At 39.6% G+C, this 26,193-nt stretch overlaps 1 protein-coding gene and 1 long non-coding RNA gene across 2 annotated transcripts in view; one reads left to right on the top strand and one right to left on the bottom strand.

The window, feature by feature from the left end:
• The window catches only part of LOC124125251, a 66,739-nt gene that overhangs the window by 34,478 nt on the left and 6,068 nt on the right, over positions 1-26,193 (bottom strand). The gene's annotated exons all lie outside the window — the stretch shown is intronic.
• LOC124125463 (NXPE family member 3-like) lies at positions 920-25,082 on the top strand. The gene is made up of 5 exons (XM_046488782.2): positions 920-1,197; positions 11,894-11,976; positions 12,522-13,202; positions 13,352-13,404; positions 24,053-25,082. The coding sequence occupies exons 1-5, from the start codon at positions 1,183-1,185 to the stop codon at positions 24,850-24,852; spliced, it is 1,632 nt and encodes a 543-aa protein (XP_046344738.1). The 5' UTR covers positions 920-1,182; the 3' UTR covers positions 24,853-25,082.

Here is a 26,193-nt window from a genome sequence, read left to right on the forward strand (position 1 = left end):
ACGGGGTGAAGCAAAGCCAGTCCACTGCTTACTCTGTTCTTTGGTTTTGGGGTCATAGTGGTGTACCCAGATTTCATCACCAGTAACAATTCTCTCCATAAAGTTGTCTGCATCCCGACTGCATTGCGTCAAAAGTGCCGGACACATTGACGCACGTACAGCCTTCTGATCATCACTCAGACATTTCGGGACCCATCGGGCAGACAGCTTCCTCATACCCAGACGATCATGCAAAATGGTATGGACACTTCCCTCTGAAATGTCCAAGGCCTTCCAGGTTCACCCGACCCCTCTTAAATTCTGCAACCCAGAATTTGACCTGTGCATACGAAGGTGCACTGTCACCATAAACATCTGACAATTCATCATGTATCTCCTTTCCCGGTTTCCCTTTTACCTAATAACAGCCCTGTATTCAACCTTTGACGAAAATTTGGCAGAATCTACCCTTGCCATCTTTATAGATCACGTGTGTGACTTCAAATACAATTTCCTCAGTGAAACTTTGTCTATGCACGTGACATACATTGGTGCACTGCACGTGACAAACATGCCACCGTTAAGATCTGATAAATAGCTTAGGCTGGTTATATATTGAAGGTTCATTCTCAGGACGACGACCCCGTGTCGTATGAAAACAAACTAGCAAAAAGTGAGGTCGTCGTCCTGCGAATATTTTAATCCGCCAATCTAGTTGAACAATGGGTATCGAGTGTTATTTTAACAACTCGAGCAAGTAAAAAAGTGGAAATGGATTTGAAACGAACGAATGAAAGACAATAAGGATGGAATATTGATTTATTTACAAATAATTGGAATGTATATGTACAAGATGACGTAAAAGTCAAAATGTTAGATTATCAAAATCGGAGTTCACCAATTCAGTGAACACATTTCAGTTTTTGACACTAACCAAGGAGTTAATCCCCTCCTAAAACAACACCACGCATCAAAGGCGTACCGGCGGTCGTCGTCCTGCGAATGGAAAAATTCGAGGGGTCGTCGTCCTGAGAATACCCCATATTGAATGGCCCTCGTATATTTTTAGGATTACCGGCTTGCCCGGCCCGGCCCGGCCCGACCTTAAGGCAATCCAATATTTTAGTTATTGATGTCAGAAACGGCTGTGTGTACACATGCTGTAGCTTATCTGAGCGTCGGATTTCTCCGGCTAGAAGAGTAATGGCTGCTATACAGGTGAGTGGAGGTTTATTCATTAACACATGCTCGTGATATAGTCGACATCGTACAAACTACTCTGCTATTGGAAAGATTTGTTTGTTTGTTGGGGCGCCACGGGGCGTTTTCCTGCTAAATATCAAATCTGGTGAATTGGATTTCTTCAGAAGTGGACGGTGATAACGTGGGGCTGCCGGGCCGACACTGACATGCAGGTAGTCGTGGTCTCATGTGGGGAGTGTTATTTCATGCTTTGATGCATGTACATGTATTTCCGAATGACCATTAAAAGAAATAAGATATGAAAATGTATAGATGTGGACAGTATCTTGTTAACCCTCCTTGTGCCACGGGACCATATATGGTCCCTCACTTTTCACACCCGTATAGTGCCAGGGGACCATATATGGTCCCGAGAAAATGCCCTTTTTAAACTGTGAATTTTTATATTTAACACTGAGTGCGCAAAGTCAAAACTATAACCATCATCACCCCAATCATCTTAGCTTAAACATCGTGTAACTCATACTTTATACAATGCTACGGATTGCGAAATATGGCGAGATTAGTAAAGTGGCTACCGCTCTTCTCGGCCTTTTTCAGCCATGTTTGAATAACAAGCGAATGACGGCGAATTTTGATCATGCACCCATGTCACAAACACGTAAATATTTTCAGACAAAATCCTTGTTCATAAGAAAAAATATGACCTGAGTGGTCAGAAAGACAGATTTTTCCCAACTGTATACTTATTCACGTAAATACAATTCTGTTCACTCCTTTATGAACAAGTTTATTTACACGTTTTGTATGTTTTTATCTACTATCGGTAATGGCGGAATGGTCGGTACACATGAGAAAACGACAGTGTATATTTCCATTAAATTTATGACGTTCATTGAATGAATTTATAACTATCAACACACTAATCATCTCAACGTTAATATCGTGTAACTCATATTTTATGCAGAGCTACGGATTGCGAAATATGGCGAGATTAGTAATGTGGTTACCGCGCTTCTCGATCTTTTTCTGCCATGTCGAACTTCATGCGAATGAAGGCAATTTTTTATTATGCACCCATGTCACATGCACGAAACTATTATTATATCAGATAGCCAATTTGAAAAAGAAATCTGATCGGACTGGTCAGAAAAATTTACTAGTCCCCACTGTACAGTTATTGGCCCAAGAGTACTAACGTTTAGTCGGCCACGGAAGTTTTTTGTTCAAGTATTGGCTATTGCATATGTTTATCGACTGTGTGTCATGGCGATTTAGCACGGCGCTACATACCAACCGACAGTGCAGATTGTCTTTTTGTTTATGATGCTGGTTTACAGAAAATATTCAATTCAAAGATATGGAAAGATAGCTATAATCGTTAATATTAAGTTGGTATAGTGTATATTTATGGGCAGGAGGTTCATGATCAAAACCTAAACATTGAATGGCCAAGCCCGAAGTGATCGACAGGGCACGTTCGCATCATATCTGTGCCGCGATTTCTTTTTTTTCTTTTTTTCAATTTTTTTTTTTTTATTCCCATCATTTCAAATACAAAGTATACATGGAACATATTACATTAAGATCAGCATGGTATATATTCAAATCGCCTTGTTGTACATTCAGTAGTTTGTTTCTCTGGTACATCTGGTAGATCTATATATAAGGTTTCTATACAGAATAACAGACAAATTGTAGTATTAAATCATATCTTGGTATTCTTGAATAATGTGTGGAATGAAGACTAAAAAGAGAAAAAATTAGCTTGTTTACAATTTGAGAAAGCAATAGATCTTGTAGCTTCATAATATTTAATTATTTCCCACTTTACTTGTTTAAAATGTGGAATTGATTTCTTTCTCATTTGTTTATAAATTACAAATTTTGCAATTAAAAATATAATATTTAATGGGTTATTGTTTTTTCCTTTTAATCCAAATAAAAGATTTTGGTTACTACAATCAATACTTCCCAAATATGAATTGTATATTGACATTCACAAAACATATGAATAATGGTTTCTGGGCAAGTTTTACAAAGAGTACATGTGGGGGTATCTTCATAACCAATCTTAAATAAATAACTATTTGTTGCAAGAATATAGTGTAGTATCTTAAGGTGAAACCAAATTAGGCTTACACTTTGTGTACATCTGTAAACCATCAAATTATATATTTCCCACTCTTCATTACTAAAATCTTTTTGTAAAACATTTTCCCACTTTTTACGAAATTTGGTTGTAGAAGAGTGTTATAAAAGTCTTTACTTCCGCCTTTACAATTAATTATAAGTGATACATTGAAGGGTCATATTGGTCGTAAATATATTCCCGTATAATTATCTAAATTGTTGGTTTTACAATATTGGTGGACAGCACTTAATAAACCTTGATATGTAAGAAAATCAGTTTCAATTTTGTATGCTTCCACAAATTCTTCATAGGTATATATTTCCCCGCTATCCTTCAATAAATCACAATTAAACATTAAACCTTTACAGAACCAATTTCCATAAAATACCGGTTTTCCACCAATAATAATATTGTTATTATACCATAGAGATTGGCTTATAAATTCAATTTTAGTCTTTATTTTATTCATTCCCAGGTATCGCGACCATGCCTCCAAAACCTCTTTCCAAAATAAATTTACAACATTTGGGATGATGTAGGTATTAATGTACATAGCATCTGCCATCCATAGTAATCTGTTTCTATTCGGTATACAATAAGAAACTAGAGTTGACCACTTGGACTGACTATACAGTAATCTCTTCACCCATACTATTTTTTGTGCTGCTATAACATCTTTTATAATGGGTACTTTAATTCCTCCATATTTTTTAGGTAATGAAATATTGCTTCTCTTGATTTTGTCTGGTTTACCCTTCCATACAAATCTAAAACAATTTTTTTTGAAAATTGTCAATAGTTTCGACTGAAGGATTTGGTATTGCAGTGAATAAATGGTTTAGTTTTGACAATAGAAGGGATTTTAAGACTACATTTCTGCCTATTGGTGTCAAACTTCTTGCTGACCATTGATTCATTTCCTTTTCAATTTTTTCCAGTTTTTCCTCATAATTAATCTCCACTCATTTTTCAAGGTCCACATCAAAATTTATTCCTAACAATTTAAATTTTGTACTTGTCCAATCTAACTTCCATTCTATTCCACTTATATATGGCTTCCAGTGGTATATCACACTTGAAGATCAGTGGATCACTAGTGAGATGACAACCCAAAAACGGGCGAAAACGCGATATAGCGTACCATACTTTGAAAGGCTGTAAAAACAAGTTCGTCCCAACTTTTTTCTTGTTAACATTCAAAATCATGTTTAGTATGTTTATGGGCTTTAAAAAAAATTAGTTGGGTTTGGATGTGTGTGTGTGTGTGTGTGGGGGGGGGGGGGGGGGGAGGGGGTGCTCGTGGGTCATACCTAGCCCACGGCCTAAAAATATTTGTTTAATTGTTCAAAGTTCATAGTCAATGTCATATGATTATAGACAGGGAAGATAAGAAATAAGATATATAGAGTAGCCACTTTAAATGACATAAATTCTTTTAGTTAAATTTGCTCATGATTTTGTCTTTTCGTGGTAAATAGTGCCCAAATACTCTTAATTATTTACTTTCATATCATTACTAATCTCACATAAGGTCAAAAGTTGTACAACGTTTAACAGATATGATTATGACATGTTGTATCCAAACATATCCAAACAAATCCAAAAAACTCCAAACAAATCCAAGCTTGGAAATATGACCTTGACAAATTTTGGAATGGTCATATTTCCATTTGGAATGGTGGTATTTCCAAGTTTTGGATTGTTTGGAATGGATGATATTTTGTCCAGTGAATATACACAAATCATTATCAGAAATAAAATCTTCCAACGTCTTGCCCTTATTATTTGTGTGAGTACTACCCCAAAGTAGGTTATGACCATTTAAATCATCCATGATGATGCATGGCCTTGGCCCCTGGAGGTGAATATACATGGTAGGAATTATAACGTCTTATGTCGATTTGATCAGTATTTTTCAAATACGTTTCCTGAAGACATAATGCTGACGGTGTAATATCTTGTAGTAATAGTTGGAGATCATTAAAATTATTCCTTAATCCTCTTCAATTCCACTGAATGATTTTGTTCGAGCTGCTCATGACGGCTCAACAGGTGATCTTGAGCGGGAGGTACGTCCACTCCCATGGACTGGTTCTGTAGGGGTGACGTCCATCGCCAGAGGTTCATATGGGTTATGAACCTCAATTGGTGTTGAGACAAAGTCATCTCCAAGTGTTGGAGTGCCCTGGTACTTTTTTGTAATTTCTTCTTTTCCTTATTTATTAAGTGGGCCTTTCCCACAGAACGAATGTCAGTTTCTTCAGAAATAGAAGGAGATTCTGTCTGGGAAGATGCTGACGGATGACCACTCTGACATGAAACAGAAGAATGTCCAAGGACAACCTGCTCATCCTTGACCCAGGAGATATTTGTTTGACAGGAAACAGAGGTCTGAAGTGCAGTAACTGATATTGACGAAGAGATGGCTGCTGGATACGTTTTTGTAGTCAGAGATTGAGCTGCAGATGGAACTAATTTTTTTGCTTCAAGATAGGTAATGTTATTTGTGTGTTTAATTTTCAGGATTTTAGACTCAAATTCAAAAGTTGGACACGATTTGGAGGAAGCCAAGTGCTCTCCTTTGCAGTTGGCACATTTGATATTATTTGTGCACTCAGAGTTGTCATGCGCTCCACTGCAACGACAGCACACAACCACCTTGCCACCACCTTACAACCTTACATACTACAACTAAATTTAAGAAAATAGTTAGTAATATATTGACATGCAAAATATAAATCCTGCCAAAAGAGGAAAATACCCAAATGTTAAATGATTATTTTTCAAACATTCAGGGATGTGAAATCGCGTCTTTTAAAACAATAGTCCACGGAAAAAATCATCTTCCACGTGAAAATATTATTAAAGATATAAACTAGTGTCCAAAAGAAACGATACCAACTTATTTTCAAAATTGTTTTTTACTAAGTGAATTGTCAAGTATGAAAACATGCCAATTCGTATTGCACATCCCAAACACAGCATAGTCGATAAAAAATACCGGGAACACGTGATCACTTCCGGGAAAAAACGTAAATTTCGTGAAAGTGACATTTCCCTCTCTAGCATGTTCTGCACGTGCAGAAAAACTGTATAAAACGGCTGATCAGACACGTTGATATCACAGCAACAAAAAGAACACAAGATATGCCACGTTTGACAGCCATTGAGAGAGAGAGAGAGCCGTTGGAATGGTCCAACAAGGAGCGTCACACGTCGACGTCGCCAGAAGGTTGGGCTGCGCACGCATCACTATCACCAGGTTGATGCAGCGGTTACGTCAGACAGGTCAGACGTCAGACAGGCCCAGGAGTGGAAGACCACGAGTAACCACGCCCCGTGAAGATCGTTACATCCGGGTGTAACACCTGAGGAACCGCATCGTAACAGCGACGTCCACGGCGGCTACAGCTCTGGGACACGGGATCAGTCGACGGACCGTCTACAGGAGACTACGGCAGTATGGTATCCGGCCACGTCATCCCTACCGCGGACCGCTCCTGACGCATCGACACCGGAACAACAGACTGATCTGTGCCAGGCGAGTTCGACGTTGGCAACGGCGGGCTGGGCACGTGTTATGTTCTCTGATGAGAGCAGATTCCTTATCTTCAGAAACGATGGACGGCAGCTTGTATACCGACGATTTGGTGAACGTTTGGCGCCTAACTGTATCCAACAGGTCCGGCCGTTTGGAGGTGGAGGGTTAATGGTTTGGGGTGGCTTTTGTGGTGACGTCAACACGATGCTCGTCGTAATTCGTCGAAACCTGAATGCACAGCGTTATCTTGATGACATCCTACGGCCTGTTGTGGTGCCCTTTATTCAGCAACAGCCTCGTGGACTTCTTTTCCAACATGACAATGCAAGGCCACACACAGCAAGATTGACACAGAACTTCCTTGCCAACGCCAACGTACAGGTTTTGCCATGGCCTGCATGTTCACCGGACATGAATCCCATCGAGCACTTATGGGACCACCTCGATCGGCAAATCCGACGTCGCCGTGTGCCTCCAGTCAACGTCCAGGACTTGGAACGATGTCTCCTCGAGGAATGGCAACGCATCACTCCCAACGTCATCAGACGTTTGACGTCATCAGTCCGTAGGCGTGTTCTGGCATGTATTGATGCTCACGGTGGACATACCCGCTACTGACTTGACTTTGAGACGTGTGGTGTGACATTTCCCGTTGTTTCTGTGATCAGTGCTCTAACGAAATGTTCATTTTTCGACCCCACCCATCTTTAAAGGCTTGTCATATTGGTTGTACAGATTTTATTGAAATGAAATTTTTGTACAGATGTTGTGAAAGGATTTCTCAAGAGCATAACACCAATCCTAAACTTCTGCATTGTTTAGTTTTTCTTTTATGTCGTTGCAAACAGGTGGTATCGTTTCTTTTGGACACTAGTTTATATACAGAAAAGAAGAAGAAAACTATTTTATTAACGTGTTACTGGATGAAAAAGAGTAACATGGCAAAAATGGCATGAATTAAAAATACACCCACCGCCCAGCATTGGCCTTGGAGACACGAATATATACTGAACAACAAAAGTTCCTGTGACATGAATAAGATTTAATGTAAAGTTATGTTTTTACCAAATCTGAAACAATTTCGGTTTGCAACAGATAAAAGACTCTTGAAAGTGTTCAAATGGTTTAATTTGTCATACTGACTTCAGAAAATGTGTGATTTCATAAAAAAACCATGAACATGCCAAAATGTCAATTTACAAATCAATAGCGTGTGTGTCGACCTCTGGTTGCGATGCAAGCAACACATCTTCGTCTCATGGAATGGACCAGGCGTCGCACAAAGTCCTGTGGGATATCTATCCATATCTGCTGGAGCATGTTTCGATGTTCCTGGAGTGTCTGTTGAACACGTGGTAGACGTCAAAGGCGCCGATCCATCTCATCCCACGTGTGCTCAATTGGTGAGAGATCAGGGAAGCGAGCCGGCCATGGGATGACATTCACGTTGTTTTGTTAGGGGGAATCCTAACCAAATCAAGCAAGATGAGGCCGGGCGTTGTCATGTTGAAAGGTAATGCCTGGGCCATGACGACGCAAAAACGGTAGAACAACAGGGCTGATGATCTCGTCGCGGTTGCGCTGTCTATTGAGATTTCTCTCTACCACTATCAAACGGGTCCTCTGTCTTGCTGTAATCCCACCCCATACAATCACGCTGCCGCATCCCGAACCGATCTTCTTCCATGACACAATGATTGACGTAACGTTCACCTCGACGTCGGTACACTTGAATCCGTCCATCGCTGTGGCTGAGGTGAAAATGAGACTCGTCAGTGAATAGAACTTGTCCCTGCTGCATGGCCGTCCAGCGTAGACGCTAACTGCACCACTGTAGACGTGCTTGACGCAGGTTTCCTGTCAAAATGGGACGTCTGTCGGGTCTTCTGGCGACAATCCCTGCACATCTGAGGCGGCGACGTACGGTTTGTGAAGATATTCGTCGAAGGCCAGGGATGCTTCTTGCAGTCACTGTTCCTGGCTGGAATCGATTTCGTGGGTGTGTTTTTTTGAATCCAGTTGTCTTGTCGATTATTGGTTACGTTTGGCCTGCTACTCCGAGGATGGTCTCTGACTGCATTCGTCTGTTGCCAACGTTGCCATAAACAAATGGTGTTTCTGTGGACGTTAAGTTGTCTTGCAACATCACGTTAACTCGATCCTGCTTCAAGCATACCAATGGCTCGCAGGCGCTCATTTTCGGACAGGCGCGGCATTTCGTTATGTTGAATAATTGCGTAATTTTGTTGTTTTTCTGAGTGGTCATGGTCAGCACGATGCTAAACAATGCATATGGAATCCCGTTAACACACATGTTTTTATACCAAATCTTGGATAGTGAAATGAATGGGGCTTGTATAAAAGTAAAAAATATTGGTGTCACAGGAACTTTTGTTGTTGAGTATATTTACAGAGCAGCCAAGGATAAAAATGAAATTATATCAATATATGAAAATAGAAATCATATCAATACAAAAATAGAAAGTATGTGAATACCAAACTCACAATAGATATGTGTACCCTACTCACACGCAAGAGTAGCAAAGAGAGACATGTCAGCCGAAATTGCTTAGCCATACGGGCCAAGTCGATACGACAGGTAGAATGATACGCAGGATGAAAAGAAGGTACTGCTCGTAAAAAGCCCAAGTTCAGTACAGAAACTGAAGTAAGGTGTGCAGGTTTATATGTCTAGTTTTTTTTGTATGCTTACACATCATCACGTTATACTGTATTTAATAATGTTTTCTTATTCTAATACCACTAATGTTTGTCACTGGCCAGTGATAGAATTTTTTTATGGAATAGTATTTTTCATACCAATATTGACGATATATTATGACTTTACTTCGTATTTGTAAGGGGCAATTAAGCAAGCAAGTACAGGTGTAATTTTGTTGTTTTAAGTCGCACTCAGCAATATTCCAGCTATATGACGGCGGTCAGTAAATAATCGAGTCTGGACCAGACAATCCAGTGATTTAGTTTCTGTTTTTACAATGATTTATACTATTTCCTAGTGCACAGATGTGTGTTCTATTATGCGTTTATGTCTGTTATTTAGCATATAAGACACTTCAAAACCCTGTTCATATGATAACATACAGAATAAATGGTGAAAAAATAGCATCCTGTGTGGTTTATAATAAATAATACTTTCTGTAGCCACAGCAATGAACACAATGACGGATACACTTGGGTCTTCATAAATCGTTCCAATCAAACTCCCTTATCTGCCACACAAGTGAAACCTGACATGGGTTGTTTCTTTTGTTGTTGTTTTACGTCACTCTATTTGTGCTATATGACGGCGGTAAGTAGTAATAGAGTCGGGACCAGACAATCTAGTGATCAACATAATGAGCATCGATCTACGCAATGAGAATACGATACATCAGCTTAGTCTGCGAGTCTTGCCAAGCGATCCCGTCCATCGTGTTATTAAATAGAAACGACAGAACCCTTTCTATAGTCATAAGAAATGGGTTTGATTGGACGATTCCAACTGTATCATGAACATATTTTTATGAATCACTATCAACTATATATAGTGATGACACCAGGTGTTTGCGAAGAGGTGGGCGTATCACACTCTTATTGATCGGATGAATGGTTCTTCTGACGTGACCTGTAATGTGATGTCCTCAGATCTTTAGTGCAGCGGAAGCGAGCTCAATGATCTGATCTTATAGAATTTGATAATAGATATGATCAAACATTTGCAAACATTTATTGACAATCGGTCATTTAAGGACCATGTCAGGCCCTTGGTATTAACTAACTCACTGCGGTAGCTATCAAGTGCTACATGCACACAACTAATTACAGGTGACGATTTCATCAAACAGCTCAAATAACAACAAATTAACGATTTGGTATCTAATCAGCTGCTCACCGCACATCACATTGCACCCACTTGTTCTCACGATCATACTAGCTGTATGATATTGACATTTCTTTTATTTCACCTTACATAAAAATACTAGCTTCTGATTGGTTAACGAGCGGGAAATTATATTCTGTGTAACCTGCTCATGTTACCCGCTGAGAAATCAATGGGAACACATTGTAGGTAACTTACATATCTCGAATAAGTATCGATTCGTCTGCGTCGTCTGGGAGGCACGGGTGGCCCAGTCGTCTTAGGCGCCGCGATTCGCTGTGCAGAGTTGCGTCCCTTGGACACGCTAGAAACCTATGATTGTTATGGTTCGAATCCCGGTTCGTCCCGATTATGTTTCTAGGTTTGTCAGCACCATACCCGTGCTCGTGGGTTTCACCGAAGAGGTAAACGTCTGAGACGTGCATCACTTCGGGCTTTCCTCCCATATTAAGCCGACACGCCGTGATATAACTGGAATAATGATAAAAGCGGCATTAAACCCAACTTACTCACTGCGTCGTCTGCTATGAGTTTTGCTTACTCGGTGAAACTGCGGACCTGCATGAAAGAATATCGGTAAGATAAATGCGTTGCCAACAGATCCTTCGGGGCATATAGTGTGGTGTACCCTGTGCGAGGGCCTATGTACCACGAGCCGTCGCGTCGTCTGCTCGAAGAGAACCTAGAAAAACACAGCGCCCCCAAGCCTGTCAATTAAAAGTAGCGTCCTTTAGGAAATGGACAACTAGCCGCTGAATATAACAAGGAAATACACTCAATCTGTATGACGGCACCCTGTAATGAGAAAGTGAGTCAGTTTGTTCTGTACCAAGTCAGCGCGCCTGACCACCCGATCCCGTTAGTCGCCTCCCTGCTTTGACACCGCGTTCATGGTATGGTGGAAAAAACCACAAACACAATCAACCAATTGACCGAGCCTGACCACACAATCCATTATGACAAGCCTCTGTTGCTTGGAAACAACAAAAATCAGGGATCGCCATGGACTGTCATAATGAACAACAATACAAGAACAAATCATCTTCATTTATTATAGCAGATACCTAAGAGTTTAGGGGTCATTTACCTTCTATATTTTGAAACGTTTATAAAACATATCTGTCATGACTTTTACATTTTCATTTTGTTTCAGATGTTCAGTACAAAACGTCTGATATATCTACTTATTGCCCTTCTGACCACATCCTTGTTCTTACTGTGGGACAGATATGACGAGTAAGTATGATATAATATCAAATGACAAAGTAAAGCAAGTTACAAAAAACAAACTTGGAAAGCTGTGTTTGGCAATACCCACCATCCATGACAGATTAACCATAGTCATACGAAATATAGGGGTTCTTTATCTTCTTCTTTGACAAATCGGTAAAACATATATACAAGTATTTTTTTTAATATAAGTTTCTTTCCTGACCTTTTTATGTCTCATTTTTTTAAAAGCTACAATATTTTGGCTTACCAAATATGAGACAGAAAATTGTGATCACACTGACCCTCGCTTACTGCTGAACATTCAATCTGCACATTGTTCTGTTTGACTACAAGTACAGACAGAAAGCTCGAGGTTGTGATCCTATATGTCTATTCAGCTACTATGACAAGCATGGGTTACTGGGACCATTTCTGACCCGGAATCTCCACTGGATGTGACAGAAATGAATATCATAATTGAAATCAAAATGTACATCATGTCACAATGTCTGGAACATGTTTACCTGTTTTGTATGGCATATTACTCAACAAAGAATTTTCTCTTGCAGATTTCAAATCTTACCAGAGCCCCCATACCGTTCAAGAACTGGAAGCCAAAAGCAAACTCACTTAGTGGAAATACAAATATTTCCAGAAATAAACGATACCGAAATAAATGATATAAATAGTCATGCGTCCGCAATAACCTCAAAGATGTCACTCGTTGAGTCAAAAGTTGTGTATGCACTAAATGAAACAATCAGTTTGAAGATTGTGCTATTTGACCAGAGGAATAGACCAAAAACCCGAGGTGGCGATTTGCTTATTGTATGGATGCGAGACAAAAGTAAGGGAGCTGCTTCAGCCGGAACTGTTATTGACCATGACAACGGGACATATACTGGTGTTCTGCGGATCTTGTGGACCGGACAAGCTGTCATCCGTGCAGCGATATTATCTTCGAGAGAAAAAATGGCTTTTGTATACAGGGAATTAAACAATGGATATACAGGAAAGAGAATCGAATGCTTATTTAATGTGAACAACTTAACAGAGTCGACCTCTGGATACATGGATAACAGATTTTTGAAAATGGGTGAAATTTGTAATTTAACAGACAAACATTATGGTGTTCCATTGTATTGTTATAAACCTAAGAAGAAAGGAATCCAGTGCAGCGACTGGACAGGGGTCACTTCAGAAACGATTTTGCCTTTTCCAGCCAGGCCTAACACCAAATGGTATCTTTCGTAAGTATTTATATGATATATCATGTGTTCATCATGAGGACCATTACATATGTCTCAATTCACAGCAGAATATCATTGTCTTTTGGTTGGTCATGCATATATGGTATCAGGATGTTTTAGTAGTTTAAAACCATATTCTATTATTTCAGGTCAGCCGGCCCAGGGATTCTTCCAGGCAATGTCACAGTGACCGTTCCTTCTGGTATATATGCTGCTTCCTAAATGATATGCATAACTCATGTTTAGTATGAAACTAATTTCAGCGTGTTTGGGGTAAAGCGTCTATTGATATATAATACAAGTACCGTGACGCAACAGCTCACCTGGATATGTGGGCAACAGTATTACATGTTAACCCGAGGTGGCGAGAAGATTGGAGATCAAACTTTACATAATCGTAAAATACGAACATGTATGTTGAGCTCCAAGTACTCATGTTACTACATATGGTGCCAATCCCTACTACCATGTTTCAGTCTTCTGGTTCTCAAAGTTTAAAGGATTTTTTAGGGGTCCTTATTTGGTTAAGATCACATAGTATGAGGTGGAGGAGGCGGGTTAGAATTGGCCGAAGTAACGAATTCTTTTCGAACGGGTCGACTTAGGCTCTGGCTCAGGCTCTGTGACTTGGTTGACAGGATGGTTATGTACTGGACGGCGTATTAATTACTGATTTACTCCGTGTCTGGACTCGAGTATCAACAGACTACCGCTATGCAAATGGCATGTTGCTGAATGCACAGTGAAACAAATGATGTGAGGCACCGGTGGGGAAGGATACGCCCACTTTTCCGCAAACACCTGGCATATTAACTAGTTTTCAGCAAACCGGAAGTACTTACACAAACTTGACAATGTGGCTTAATGGTACTTTGTTATGTATCATAATTTATAGTCTCGCAAGATCAAGGACTAGCCATAGTTTTGATTGATAATACCAGGTGATATTAATCACTGTCTTAAGAATTTAACAGTGTGACCTTCATATGGGGCCCGCCCTGTGGTCTAGTGATAGAGCATCCGCCCAGAGAGCGGAAGGTCCGGGGTTCGATCCCCGGCCGCATCATACCAAAAGACGTAAAAAGGTCGTACTTGTTGTTACCCTGTCTGGCGCTCGGCATTAAAGGGCTAAAACAAGGACTGGTCGGCTCGCACCCATTGACCCCAAGCACGGAGGTATCTGAATGACGTCACGCTAAAAAAAGTTTACCAGCGTAGTACATTACAGGTTGTGTTGCAATCTGGGAAAACCCTGGCTTAAGTTAGACCAACGGTTATACATTCAAACATAGCCTAATCAGTATAATTAAAACTATACAACAGTATGTATGAAATTCTTTAAAATAAGAAGGGTGCAATGTTGTCAGTTCTTCTATGTTTACATTAGTTGCATAGGTAAAGGAGAATTGTTTTGTTACTGTAAACACGAGGACGAACTAGGTCACATAACAGTCTCCTCCACTGAAGGCAAACAGTTGTGTAAACAAACCTTTGAGGAAGGCAGTCCTCTGTATCCACGGGTTAACATAAACACACAAGCACGTTTGTTATTGACGGTAACCTAGGCCCGTCTCTGTAGTTTTGATAGGCTATGAAGTGGGATCAATGCTCGATGGGATATTGACTTGGCTGATGTATCTAATATAGCCTCGGACAATGACGGTGTGAAATACTTACTCATAACTATAAATGTATTTAAACGTTTTCTGTGGGTCGAGCCCCTTAAAAATAAAACACCGGATGCGGTCATTAAGGCCTTGATGAAGATATTTTTCCACGCCACCCTGCCACAAATTATACGATCAGACAAAGGGGGAGAATTTGAAAATAAGAAAATGAGTTCTTATTTAAGAAACAAGGGCCTCACTTACTATGCCACACAGAATGAAACCAAGGCTTCTTATGCCGAGAGAGTGATACGGACCCTCAAGACCACGATGTACAGATATTTCACCTACAAACAAACGTATCATTATTTGGATATTTTACAAGACCTCGTCCGGGGTTAAAACCACAGACCTCACAGATCATTGAATGAAAGATCACCCTCAGATATTAATCAAACGAATGAAGCTCTGGTATGGAAAGAACAATACATTGACACTATCAAGAAAAATGGACTGAGGAAATCTTTATTATTAGAAGAAGGTTCCATCGTGATGGTATGCCTATCTATCTGTTGAAAGATATGGCTGATGATCCGGTTCAAGGCAGTTTCTATGCAAATGAACTACAGAGAGTAGACAAGCCCGCAGACACAGTGTGGAGAGTGGAGAAGGTTTTGAAGAAAAGGAAGCGAGCTTGCGTAAAAGAGGTGTTTGTGAAATGGATGGGTTATTCCAAAAAGTTTAACAGTTGGATCCCAGAAACTGATCTTCAGAGTATATAAGGGTCTTCCTCTTATTCCAGTCTCAGTTGCATTTCTATCGTCACGGAGTCCACATCGTGTCCTGATTGTGGGAGACAGTTCTCTAGAAATGATAATATGCATAGACATAGGAGACAGATGCATTCATATCCTCCTCCTCCTCCTCTTGGAACCTTACCTCCTCCTCCTCCCACGTCTCCTCCTCCACCTCCACCAGCACTAAAAGAACAGTTCTACTTTACCATTCCATCCAATACTGTGGTGGTGCGTCCAAGTGGAAGTGGCAAGACTATGTTTGTGTACAACATTTTACTACAGAATCGCATCCAACCTGTACCCAATAACATTATCTGGTGTTATATGGAGTGGCAGCCTCTGTATCAGATAATCAGTGGACAGTTACCCTATGTGACGTTTGTGAAGGGGATTCCTTACAACCTGCACGAGGATAACTATCTGGATGACAACATGATTGTAAAGATGATAAACGCATCTCCCAACTGTTCACCCGAACCTCTCACCATAAGAATGTCATTATTTTCTTACTGTTACAAAATCTATTTCCCAGAGGTAAGGAGTCACGTGACATTGCTTTGAATTCTCATTACGTGACACTGTTTAATTCCCCTGTGGACAGACATCAAGTCTACTTGTTTGCCAGGCGCATCTATCTATCCAAACAATACTGATCTGTTTATGTCTGTGTATAAAGAAGCTGTTGAAAAACCCTATGGCAATCTGACAATCGACTTGCGTCCTACTACCTTGGAATCAGGAAGACTACAACCTAATGTACTTGAAACAGTCAACACCCCACAGCCTATAAAAGAGGAGCAGGCTGTCATTCAGCATCATTTGAAGCCAACCTTTCTAGATTGAATGGCAACAGCTATCCGATATGTGAGTTACTTTGGATATGGACCCTTCTTCAAGCCCATCCTGGAGAAAGAGAGAGCTATGGATCCCGATACTGATTCCAAAGGATTGTCTGCTAAAATCAACAAGTGGATGAAACCTGTTGTCAAAGACATTCTGTCTCATGTAGATCTTTCTGAGGCTGAAGATCTAGAGCGTGAACAGTCAGATGTTGATGATGATGATGACACAGACACTGAATAATCGCTCCATGTACATTTTTACTGTTATTGTCTTAATATTTGATTTTTGTGTTTCAATGAAATAAACCGTGTGTTAACAGTTTTACATTTCTGTCTGTTTTTCATATGTAATTACATCAATCTTTGTGGTTATGTGAAACTGATACAGAATAGCTGTCGGATTATCATTGCAGTAAGAAATTCCCTCAGCAAGTGTTCAACAACTACAAAAATAACAGACAATCGACGTTTAATGTGTGTATTTATTCACATATAAGTCATTCCATGGTGATACAACTGTACAACAAGCAACATAATGTTTTAATCACATAAAGTCCATAGACCCCCAGTACAGTAAACGTTACCTTCCCCAGTTGCAATAAAACTATGTACTGTGTCAACATTGCTGTGAATGCTGTTACTGGGGGAAATGGGTCAGGTATTTACACTCGGTATTTACAACTGTGAGGTGACCTCATAATACCTCATAATGAATACATATGAAAGTTTAATTACATATGACATGCATACAGATGTAGATAAAATATAGGAAACATTTTACCAGGGATCGTTATATACAAACATACAATACAAGAACACTGAAGGCATGAAATGGTTCTTATGTAGTTAAAACACTTTACACATTGGTAGAAGGAATTTTATAGTGTCCATGAGCTAGCGTATAATTCTTATCTTTCAAAACAAATCTTTTATCATCATAAGGGCTTAAACTGATTTTGTTTATACTGACAGTGTGGAGTTGATGGTTTTGACTCTGAATTTGATTCATGTTGTGTCTAAATTGTTTTTGATCAAACAAACAGTCTTTGTACAGGCTGTGCCTTAATTGTTTCTTGATTACTGCTTTGCTCACTCCCTTAGCCGTTTGCTTCTCTTTTCCCTTATATAATAAGGAATATAGTTTAGGATTAATACCAACAAACTCCTCCATAGGGACACCTCCGAGTTCATCCTTCATCTTGGCTAGCACCTTGGCATTGGTTTTGGAATAGAGTGGATGTGATTTATCATAGTTACTGGTGTCAAACATATGCCGATATTCTGCCATATCAGTGTACAAGTTCGGTGTTTCAATTAAATAGCACAAGGAATCTGTATCTGTGAAACACAGCTGTGCCTTCTCACCATACTTGAGCTTAATATGATTATAGTGAAAGTCATACATGACAATCTTTGACAGGTCCAAAATAGAAAAGCCTGCATAGACAGGTTGATTCAGATACAAGCTAGTCTTTTTCAGGTGAACAGCTGCTAAATCTTCATTGAATATTTTGAACGCCTCAAAGGTGGGTTTAGCACATAATTTTTTCAAACGTTTGGATGAATTGACTAGTTCTACATTGACATGCTTCCTCACATTCATCATTGTCCTTCCAAACACTGAGTTATTAGCCAATTTAAAGAAAGCTTTATCTGTCTCGTTCTTAGCCTCTTTTCTTTTCTGGGTATTAAAATCTATATAGGGCTTCAACCATGTGGACTGTTTGAACTGAATAGCTCTGTGAATTTTAGACAGTTTCATACCCTGACTCAGATAAAACTGTAAGTTCCTATAATGCAGAACATACTTTTGCTTGTCATACAGATTTGGAACGAGTTTTCTGACAGGCTGTCCTTTGATACATAACTTTTCTTTGAGTTTCTTTGAATAATGAGATAACATGTCATCAGTGATTGTCATAGACTCTGGGGCTAAAGGATAATCATTGTGACTGTCATGTAACTGTTGGGGATATTCAAGATCTACCTCCAGTATATATCCTATGTCAGAGTCAGAAGCTACATCTTTAATGTTTAACTGTTCTAAATCATCATCAGCAACCCAATGAAAGTCACATTCAGGTAGGGCTTGAGACATAGGTTGTTCGCATCCAGATAGATGAGGTAAGAATTAGGATCGCTGGGGTTATATTCCTTAACATGTGGATTGTTACTTTCCGCATACCTGGTCGGAATCATGGATATGCCACCCCTTAGTCCGTTTTCAATCATTAAATGCATGTCTAAATCAGTTAGCAATTCTAACTCTACGTATACATTGCCCATTTTCAGCATGGCATCCCATCCCAAACCAGGAAGAGTATAATAATGAGCTGGATCAAGATGATAATATTCTAAGGAAGTGTTTCTAAAATTTTCAAAAATGTCGGCTAATAAGAGAACATCAGTTTTCATATAGAGATCATGATAGTCTCCCATGGTTTTGAGATCAAAGGTAGACCATACGTTTTGAGCATGCGCATAGTCTTCATCTGAGATAGAACTATCAGTCAAAGTATTGTAGAAGTGATTTTGGGTGGGAAGTTCACATTTAGACTCGTCATCCATAAAGTCATAAGCGTACACCACTTTTCTCAACAATAACTTCAATTGTGTTTCATCGGGATATTCCTGTCTTAAATTCACAAATTTGTCAGAACCTTCATCAGCCAAGTTTTCCACCAAGGTATCTAGAGATGCATTGAGAAACTGTAAAGAATCAATGAACCTGAGGTTACCAATAGAAAAGGAAATGTATTTTTCCATGTTGTTGGCCAAGCAGTCAAGGTTTTCTTTGACAGTCTTATTCAGTTGTTTCATAATCGTTGGCTATCGTAGCCACGGAGGTTGTGAAAGATCACAGGGATAAAGAACTCTTCCCTTGGAAAACTATGTTTACCTTTCACCTTTCTAAACTGAAATTGCAGATTACATTTTTGATGGGCAACCCCTCGATAGTTATACCCCTCTTCTAAATGGTCGTGGCAGTTTCAGGAACTTTAAGCTTTTCATAGATGAGATGTGCTTCATCCAACAAGCATTCAATAAAATGCGAAATGACTACAGGGCCTCTATAGGTCACTGCAGGTTTTGTACCAGTAGGTTTTAAACAAACTACCTTATAGCAGAAACCAGAAGGTTCATGTTTCTGAAAGACTGAAGTATAAGAGGAGTTAGGACTAGACTGACAACCACTCACTTTTCGTGTTATTGCTTCAAAGTCGCAGTAAATGGCATAGGGTACACGCAGCTGTTTGCAAATACTTTTAAACTTCACCCATGTTTGTTTCTCACTTTGAGGTAACTTAATTTTCTGAATAGAGTGAGTGGAACAGTGAAGACTATGATCTTTCAATAAATCTGACCTAGTAAACCCATGGAGGCATCGTTTACAATAATATGTGGTACCATGATGTTTGGTCCTGTCTCCCATCAGTCGACTAAAGCTTCGAATTAGACAAAAGTGTCTTTTATCTTCCTGACTTAGAAGCAACAAATCTACTGCTGGATTGAAACTATTTGAACTTTTATGTAAAGGGAACACGCCATCATCTTCTTCATAACCGAATACATTGACAGAAATGTCATTTTGCGTTTCACATTTTGAAATTTGGGAGAGGGATACAGGTATATCAATGCCTTTGAAGTCAAGTTCATGTTTATACTTTATATTTTTTAACTCTTTCAGGATGATTTTTTCTATCTACTGGATGCAGGGCAGCTAGTATGGACCATATGAAACACTTTTGATCATCATTCTTTATGTTCAAAATGGCTTTCTTGTCAACCAGGTAATCAGGTAGAGGAATGTAAGAACTTGCGGCCAGGGGTGCATACTCAGCTGTGTTCACTTCAACATGAATAATATGGTCTAGCACCCACCCACTCCCTTCAGCCTGAAATTCCTGTGATGATGTATATAATTTCTGATAAGCCTCTGCTAACTGTTGCTCAATTTCAGAAACGTTTGTGGACCAAAAGTTGATAGTTCTCAGAATGGGCTCTGCTAATATACTTTCATTGTTTTCGTCGTATTTTATAAATTTGAGTTTTAACGTCAGAAACCATTTCATACCTTTTTTACTTGACAAATAATCATGTGAGATTGATTCAATGTTAACCTGTTCATCAGCTAAAAACTGAAGGATGTCAACGCTGTTTACATCTGTGGGAGTCAGTGTTATAGTTGACACACTGCCCTCAAGTGCTGACCTCTGACCTCCCCCAATCTGGTTTCGCCTGACCTGGTACCGCTCCCGACGTCTCACGCAGCTGTCACATTGATCCACTTGCTGGCTGTAAAACCGCTCAGGGAGAGGTCGCCGACAATTGAGCCATTCCCGACCTCTTGTCGAGCATTGTTGACAGAAGAGCTTGCCGGGTAATAAACACTTGGTGTGACCACACCAGTTACAGGTTGCTACTCGAGCCGGTGGAGTATTATCAGGTGACAGTGGTTGTAAGCAGGGACGTTTCGGTTCGGGGCAAGTCTGTGTTGACTCCCGTTTAAGGTTACAGCGGTGATTTTCCAAGTTATCCCGTCTGGTGAAGGAGTGTTTACAATCTTTACAGGTGATTTTTTCATTGCCGTGAACAGTACGAATATGTCTAAGCAAACGCTGCTTAAACGACTTCTGGCAGATGTGACAAATGTTACCTATGGACGACACTGGTGTAGATACAGATTGTGCATTCACTCTGGATGTTAACAATTCAATTCGTTTGAGATTGACTTCTGAATCATCTACACAATTGTTAGCAGTGGCCCAAGTTTCCAACTCAGACAGTGTCTTCACACTGTTCAGAAAGTTTTGTTTCGATTCAATTCTACAAAAAAAAAAAAAAAAAAATTACCTGTAGAAGTTCTTAAAATTAACAACAGGCTTTCTACTTGATAAATGCATAGTAAGTTCGATGTTGTGGTCTCGGTTGCAAATTATACCAGTAATGTATCATTATATTTTGTTATCTCACCCACAAAATACTTCATCTTCATTATTTAACAATATGACACCGTCTAAGATATAGCTTTGAAAGCAAGGTGTATGTGCTTGAATTGCATTCAGTTACCTTTGTAAACACAAACCGCGAACTGTACGTGAGTCAAGGCTAAAGATGATAGCGTACTGGCAAACGTCCGTCTCGGTTACTGGCAGACAATAATATGAAATTTCAATGCCGCTCTTCCGTTTATAAAGGTGAGGTGAGGTGAAATTGGGTTTAACGTCACGTCCAAGATTATTGCACTTATATAGCGACGTGCATGCACGTGTATGTGTGTGTGTGGCTGCTTGTACTAGTCCGGACTGATGCCGATTTATAGTGCTAGCTCACTGAGATACCATGCCGCAGTTTAACATGAATACCCCACTCAGACACAGTATACTGACTCCGAGCCGACCAGTCCTTGTTTTAGCCCCTTAATGCCGAGCGCCAGACAGGGTAACAACAAGTACAATCTTTTAACGTCTTTTTGTATGACGCGGCCCGGGATCGAACCCTGGACCTTCCGCTCTCCGGGCGGACGCTCTACCACAAGACCACGGAGGCGGTCCCGTTTATAAAGGTTAGAAAAGGATGAGTTCATTGTGTGCAGATGATAAACGTTTCCATGCACACATATGACATTTTCCATTGCATACATGCGAGGGTTGATGGGTGTGGCCACTATACATCCTTAGACTGAACCTCTGGCGTGTTTTATGAATGAATCACCCCTACATCATAGACGCGACTGAAAGACCCCTGACATGTCTGAGCTTGTTTAAACACACTTCAACGGATCACTACACAGCTCTTCTATAGGTCACTACAGACGGTGAACAGATGTAAGGGCAGCGTCCCGCATACCACTCTGATGAGTCACCATATCAACAAAGCAGTTTCTCTCAGCATGAAAACACTATAGATACACTTTTTTACAATATTTCAACTACGTAGCAGTTTGTATGTAAACTATCACATTTACTTTAGATATGCTAGTAGTTTTATGACAAGGCGTCTTCATAACATAAATATGAATATATATTTTTTTTAAAACAGCTTACATAGCGTGTGTCCACCTCGCTAAAGGTGAATTAATGAATCCCACACCATCTGACGCCCGTAGGTAAATACATTTCCCAAGAAAAAAGTTTTAAAACATACCACATAAATTGTTCACATAACATACTACATCAACCTTAATACATATGTACACCTTTCCTCATTTGAATGTGTAACCGTTGGTCTATCTTAAGCCAGGGTTTTCCCAGATTGCAACACAACCTCTAATGTACTACGCTGGTAAGCTATTTTTAGCGTGACGTCATTCAGATACCTCCGTGCTTGGGGTCAATGGGTGCGAGCCTGGGGCAGAACGCCCAATGTTCTTTCATCACGCCGCTATATAAGTGCAATAATCTTGAACGCGACGGTAAACCCCATTTCATCTCAACTCACCTTTATAAAGGCCCTCTTGGAGCCCACAGGAACTGCTAAATTTGTGGCATGAGCAGAACATATTAACATCGTTTCTGAACGTTATAGATATCAATAAGAGCGGGAGATATTTTATGGAAAGACTTTCATAACGACATATCACATCATAATATATATAGGTAAGGCTAAAATGTTTCCCAAAAAGCTGATTTCAGAGGTTTTCTAGAAGCGTTTATTCACAACCCTTTGCTCTTTTCAGTATTTTTAGCCATTTTTACATACTTGATCATGCAAAAAGTCCAAATATTGAAATGTGTAAGAAAGAAAATAAATCTATTAGTCAGCCGTTTCAACAAAACTGTGTTCATATCATTCCATAAGGTTCAAGGGTAACAAAGGGTCAAAACTCGTCCTTCAGCCCAAACACTGTCTTTCATATCCGCAAACTCAAACTGATTCCAATATTTCTCTTTACCGCTGGGCAATGCAGGCTGATCCAACATGGCGTATAGTTCTGAAATGATGCCGAAACCATGAACTATAACCACCAATAGCACGCAATTAAATGGTAGCGAATCTCATATAAGAGGCGTGTAAATACAATGTATGGGCCACGGAACGATAAATAATAATAATCTACCTGACTGGGACTGACATGCGTCAGGATTAATCAATGATCAGGATCAGATGAACTACAGAGCTGTGTCGCTATTGGAAGATAATTCACATTTGAATGTAAAACGTCAACGCAAGAGAATAATCTGGCTTGATTTTCCGACGAAACAAATTCCATTAGGTGGAAAGGGTAAAATAACTGTGAAATTTATATGCATGGACTCAAAATCAATGATGACACCAGGTGTTTGTAAAGATTTGCACAATTTGCATCAAAAGGTAAGTATTTATTGACTGGCGCTCCTTTCATTCGATTTCGCCCTTCAAACAAACCAGACAAACCAGTGATCGATTGAACAGAAAAGCTAGTGACATGCTAGTGCATTTACTGATTTTGGTGAAACTAATTAATAAAAAATGTAAGTTTTGAGTAGATTTTCTGCTGCTAATGTTTGACAACATTATGGAGGCCATGAAGACAAATAGATACAATGTATGGCTGTTTCTCTTGTGACAATGGACTCGTTACTTTTTATCGCACATGTTTATCTTATTTTTTATTGTTCCAGCAACAAACACAAGTATGACTTCACAGATCCCTTGCACCAGGACAACCTTCAAGACAACCTGGCTGTCAAAACCTGTTGGTTTCTTTTACAACTTCACGTGGAACCCCTTGTCATGTATTAATAATATAACTGTCAAAGACTATGACCGCTGTCTAGCCAACAGGACTCTTAGAATGTTTGGTGATTCCACTGTAAGACAGTTATTCAGTTTCTTGATCAAACATCTAAATCTAACTTGGAGAATTGGACCATGGCAAACCGCAGCGAACTTTGTACCTACAGACAAATGGTATTCCTATTCCGAGGCATACAAAAAAGGTTTTAACTATACCGTCTTTTGGTCCCCCCATGGTCTTCCAATGACATTTGTCAATGCCAATAGGACTGCAATTCGACCATCCTTTGTTCATCTCGATGAGATTCCTTCTGTTTCTAGAGACATCGTTCTTATTAATCTGTATGCTCATTTCCACTTCTTTCCTGTACACATATTTAGGTCTCAAGTGAAGCGCATTAGGCAAGCAATAGAACGATTACTGATACGATCGCCTGATGTAAAAATTGTAATGAAGGGACCGCACTATTTTGTTGTAGATAGAGTAGTCACTACGTTTGGTAGAATGTGGGGGCCTGTATATGACAAAATTATCAGACAAGAATTTGTTGACCTTTATGACAACGTTATATACCTCGATCTTTGGGACATGCTCATTTCTGTTGAGAGTACTGGCGTTCATCCTAGTGAACAAATCTTGAATACGATGGTCCGCACTTTGTTCGGATATGTCTGTACGAAATGAGGTTAATCAGTTATCTGTTTTGACTACCAGTGCCCCTTCTATACCAGAGAGATGGTCCGTTCTGTTTGCGCTAGTCCATTGTAACTGGTGTCCGAATGAATAAAACATGGTCCAAACGGTCATATGAAGCCTTGGTTTCGACATTTGTTGCAATAGAAAACAAAACAAAATACACAACTTTCATGTTATATTGAATCTTCTTACAGCCATTGAATACAAAATTTCAGTTCTCTAAGTCTTGTTGTTCTTCAAAATAAAATGTTTGAATATTTTGCGAAATATTGTTTTTAATATAATCATTATTAACAAAAATAAAGGAGTATAGTCATCATGATACCAACAAAATAACCCCGAAACTTCAGTTGAAACATCAATGCCAACGTTAAGCTTTGAAGAGATAATTTTTCCTGACATGAAAATAAATTTTGAGGGAATATGAGTTATATGTCAAAAGACAAGGGCAAATCAATGTCTAAATTTAAAATGCCTCAAAATCCAGAACATACGTGTTGGGTCCCACTGTTAATTAACTACACGAGAACCTTATTTCATTTTTTAAGCTTACAAGAGTGAATATTGCTGAGCCTGGCCAAGAACAGATTTTTCAATACAGCAAACATGGCGGCCATATTGAAAATCGCATTGGAGCCTCTTGAACAGATTTTTGGTTGGAACAAACATTAAGTATCATCTTCATCGGTCCTATTTTTTCTGAGGAGGTGATTGTTACACATCTTAGAATGTATGTTGAAGGATCAGTGATACAAAAGTTCAACTAGTTCTGTACACAAATGGCTGATTACTGCCACAAACACGGTTTCCAATATGGCAGCCTAGGCGGCTCTATGACACCATCCAGGACGTACCATGTGTGTTTCGGGTTCAAACTGGCGATTTGTAGGGTTGTTACAAGTGTGACACATCATATGAATGTTTTTTGACTCAATGTGGTCGAGTGGGTGAATGTTCATCGCAGCCAGGGATACCACAGCGGCCTGTCAAGAAACAAATCTAGGTCAGGCAAACAAAATCCAACTTAAAGCAGGTCCAACTGCCGTCGCCATAGGATCACGATGATCTGCAAACAGCCATTTTACCAAGCTTGGATTTAGAATGTTTATTAAGCTCCTGTGGCCTGACCCAAGTATATAATATGCCATGTAATTTCAACACCAAGTGGCTAGTCTCGTCTGTGGAATGAATATTGACCAATCATTTTCTACAATCCTGGAGATGTTCAATATTGTAGAGTCCCAAAGGTTTCTATTATAAACATCTTAAAGAAATGCCATTATTTGGACACTATATTTAGCATCGATCTCCGACAACATACCATATGGC

The sequence above is a fragment of the Haliotis rufescens genome, unplaced genomic scaffold (genome assembly GCF_023055435.1).
Source record: "Haliotis rufescens isolate VD_foot unplaced genomic scaffold, xgHalRufe1.0.p SCAF_9, whole genome shotgun sequence".
NCBI lineage: Eukaryota > Metazoa > Mollusca > Gastropoda > Lepetellida > Haliotidae > Haliotis > Haliotis rufescens.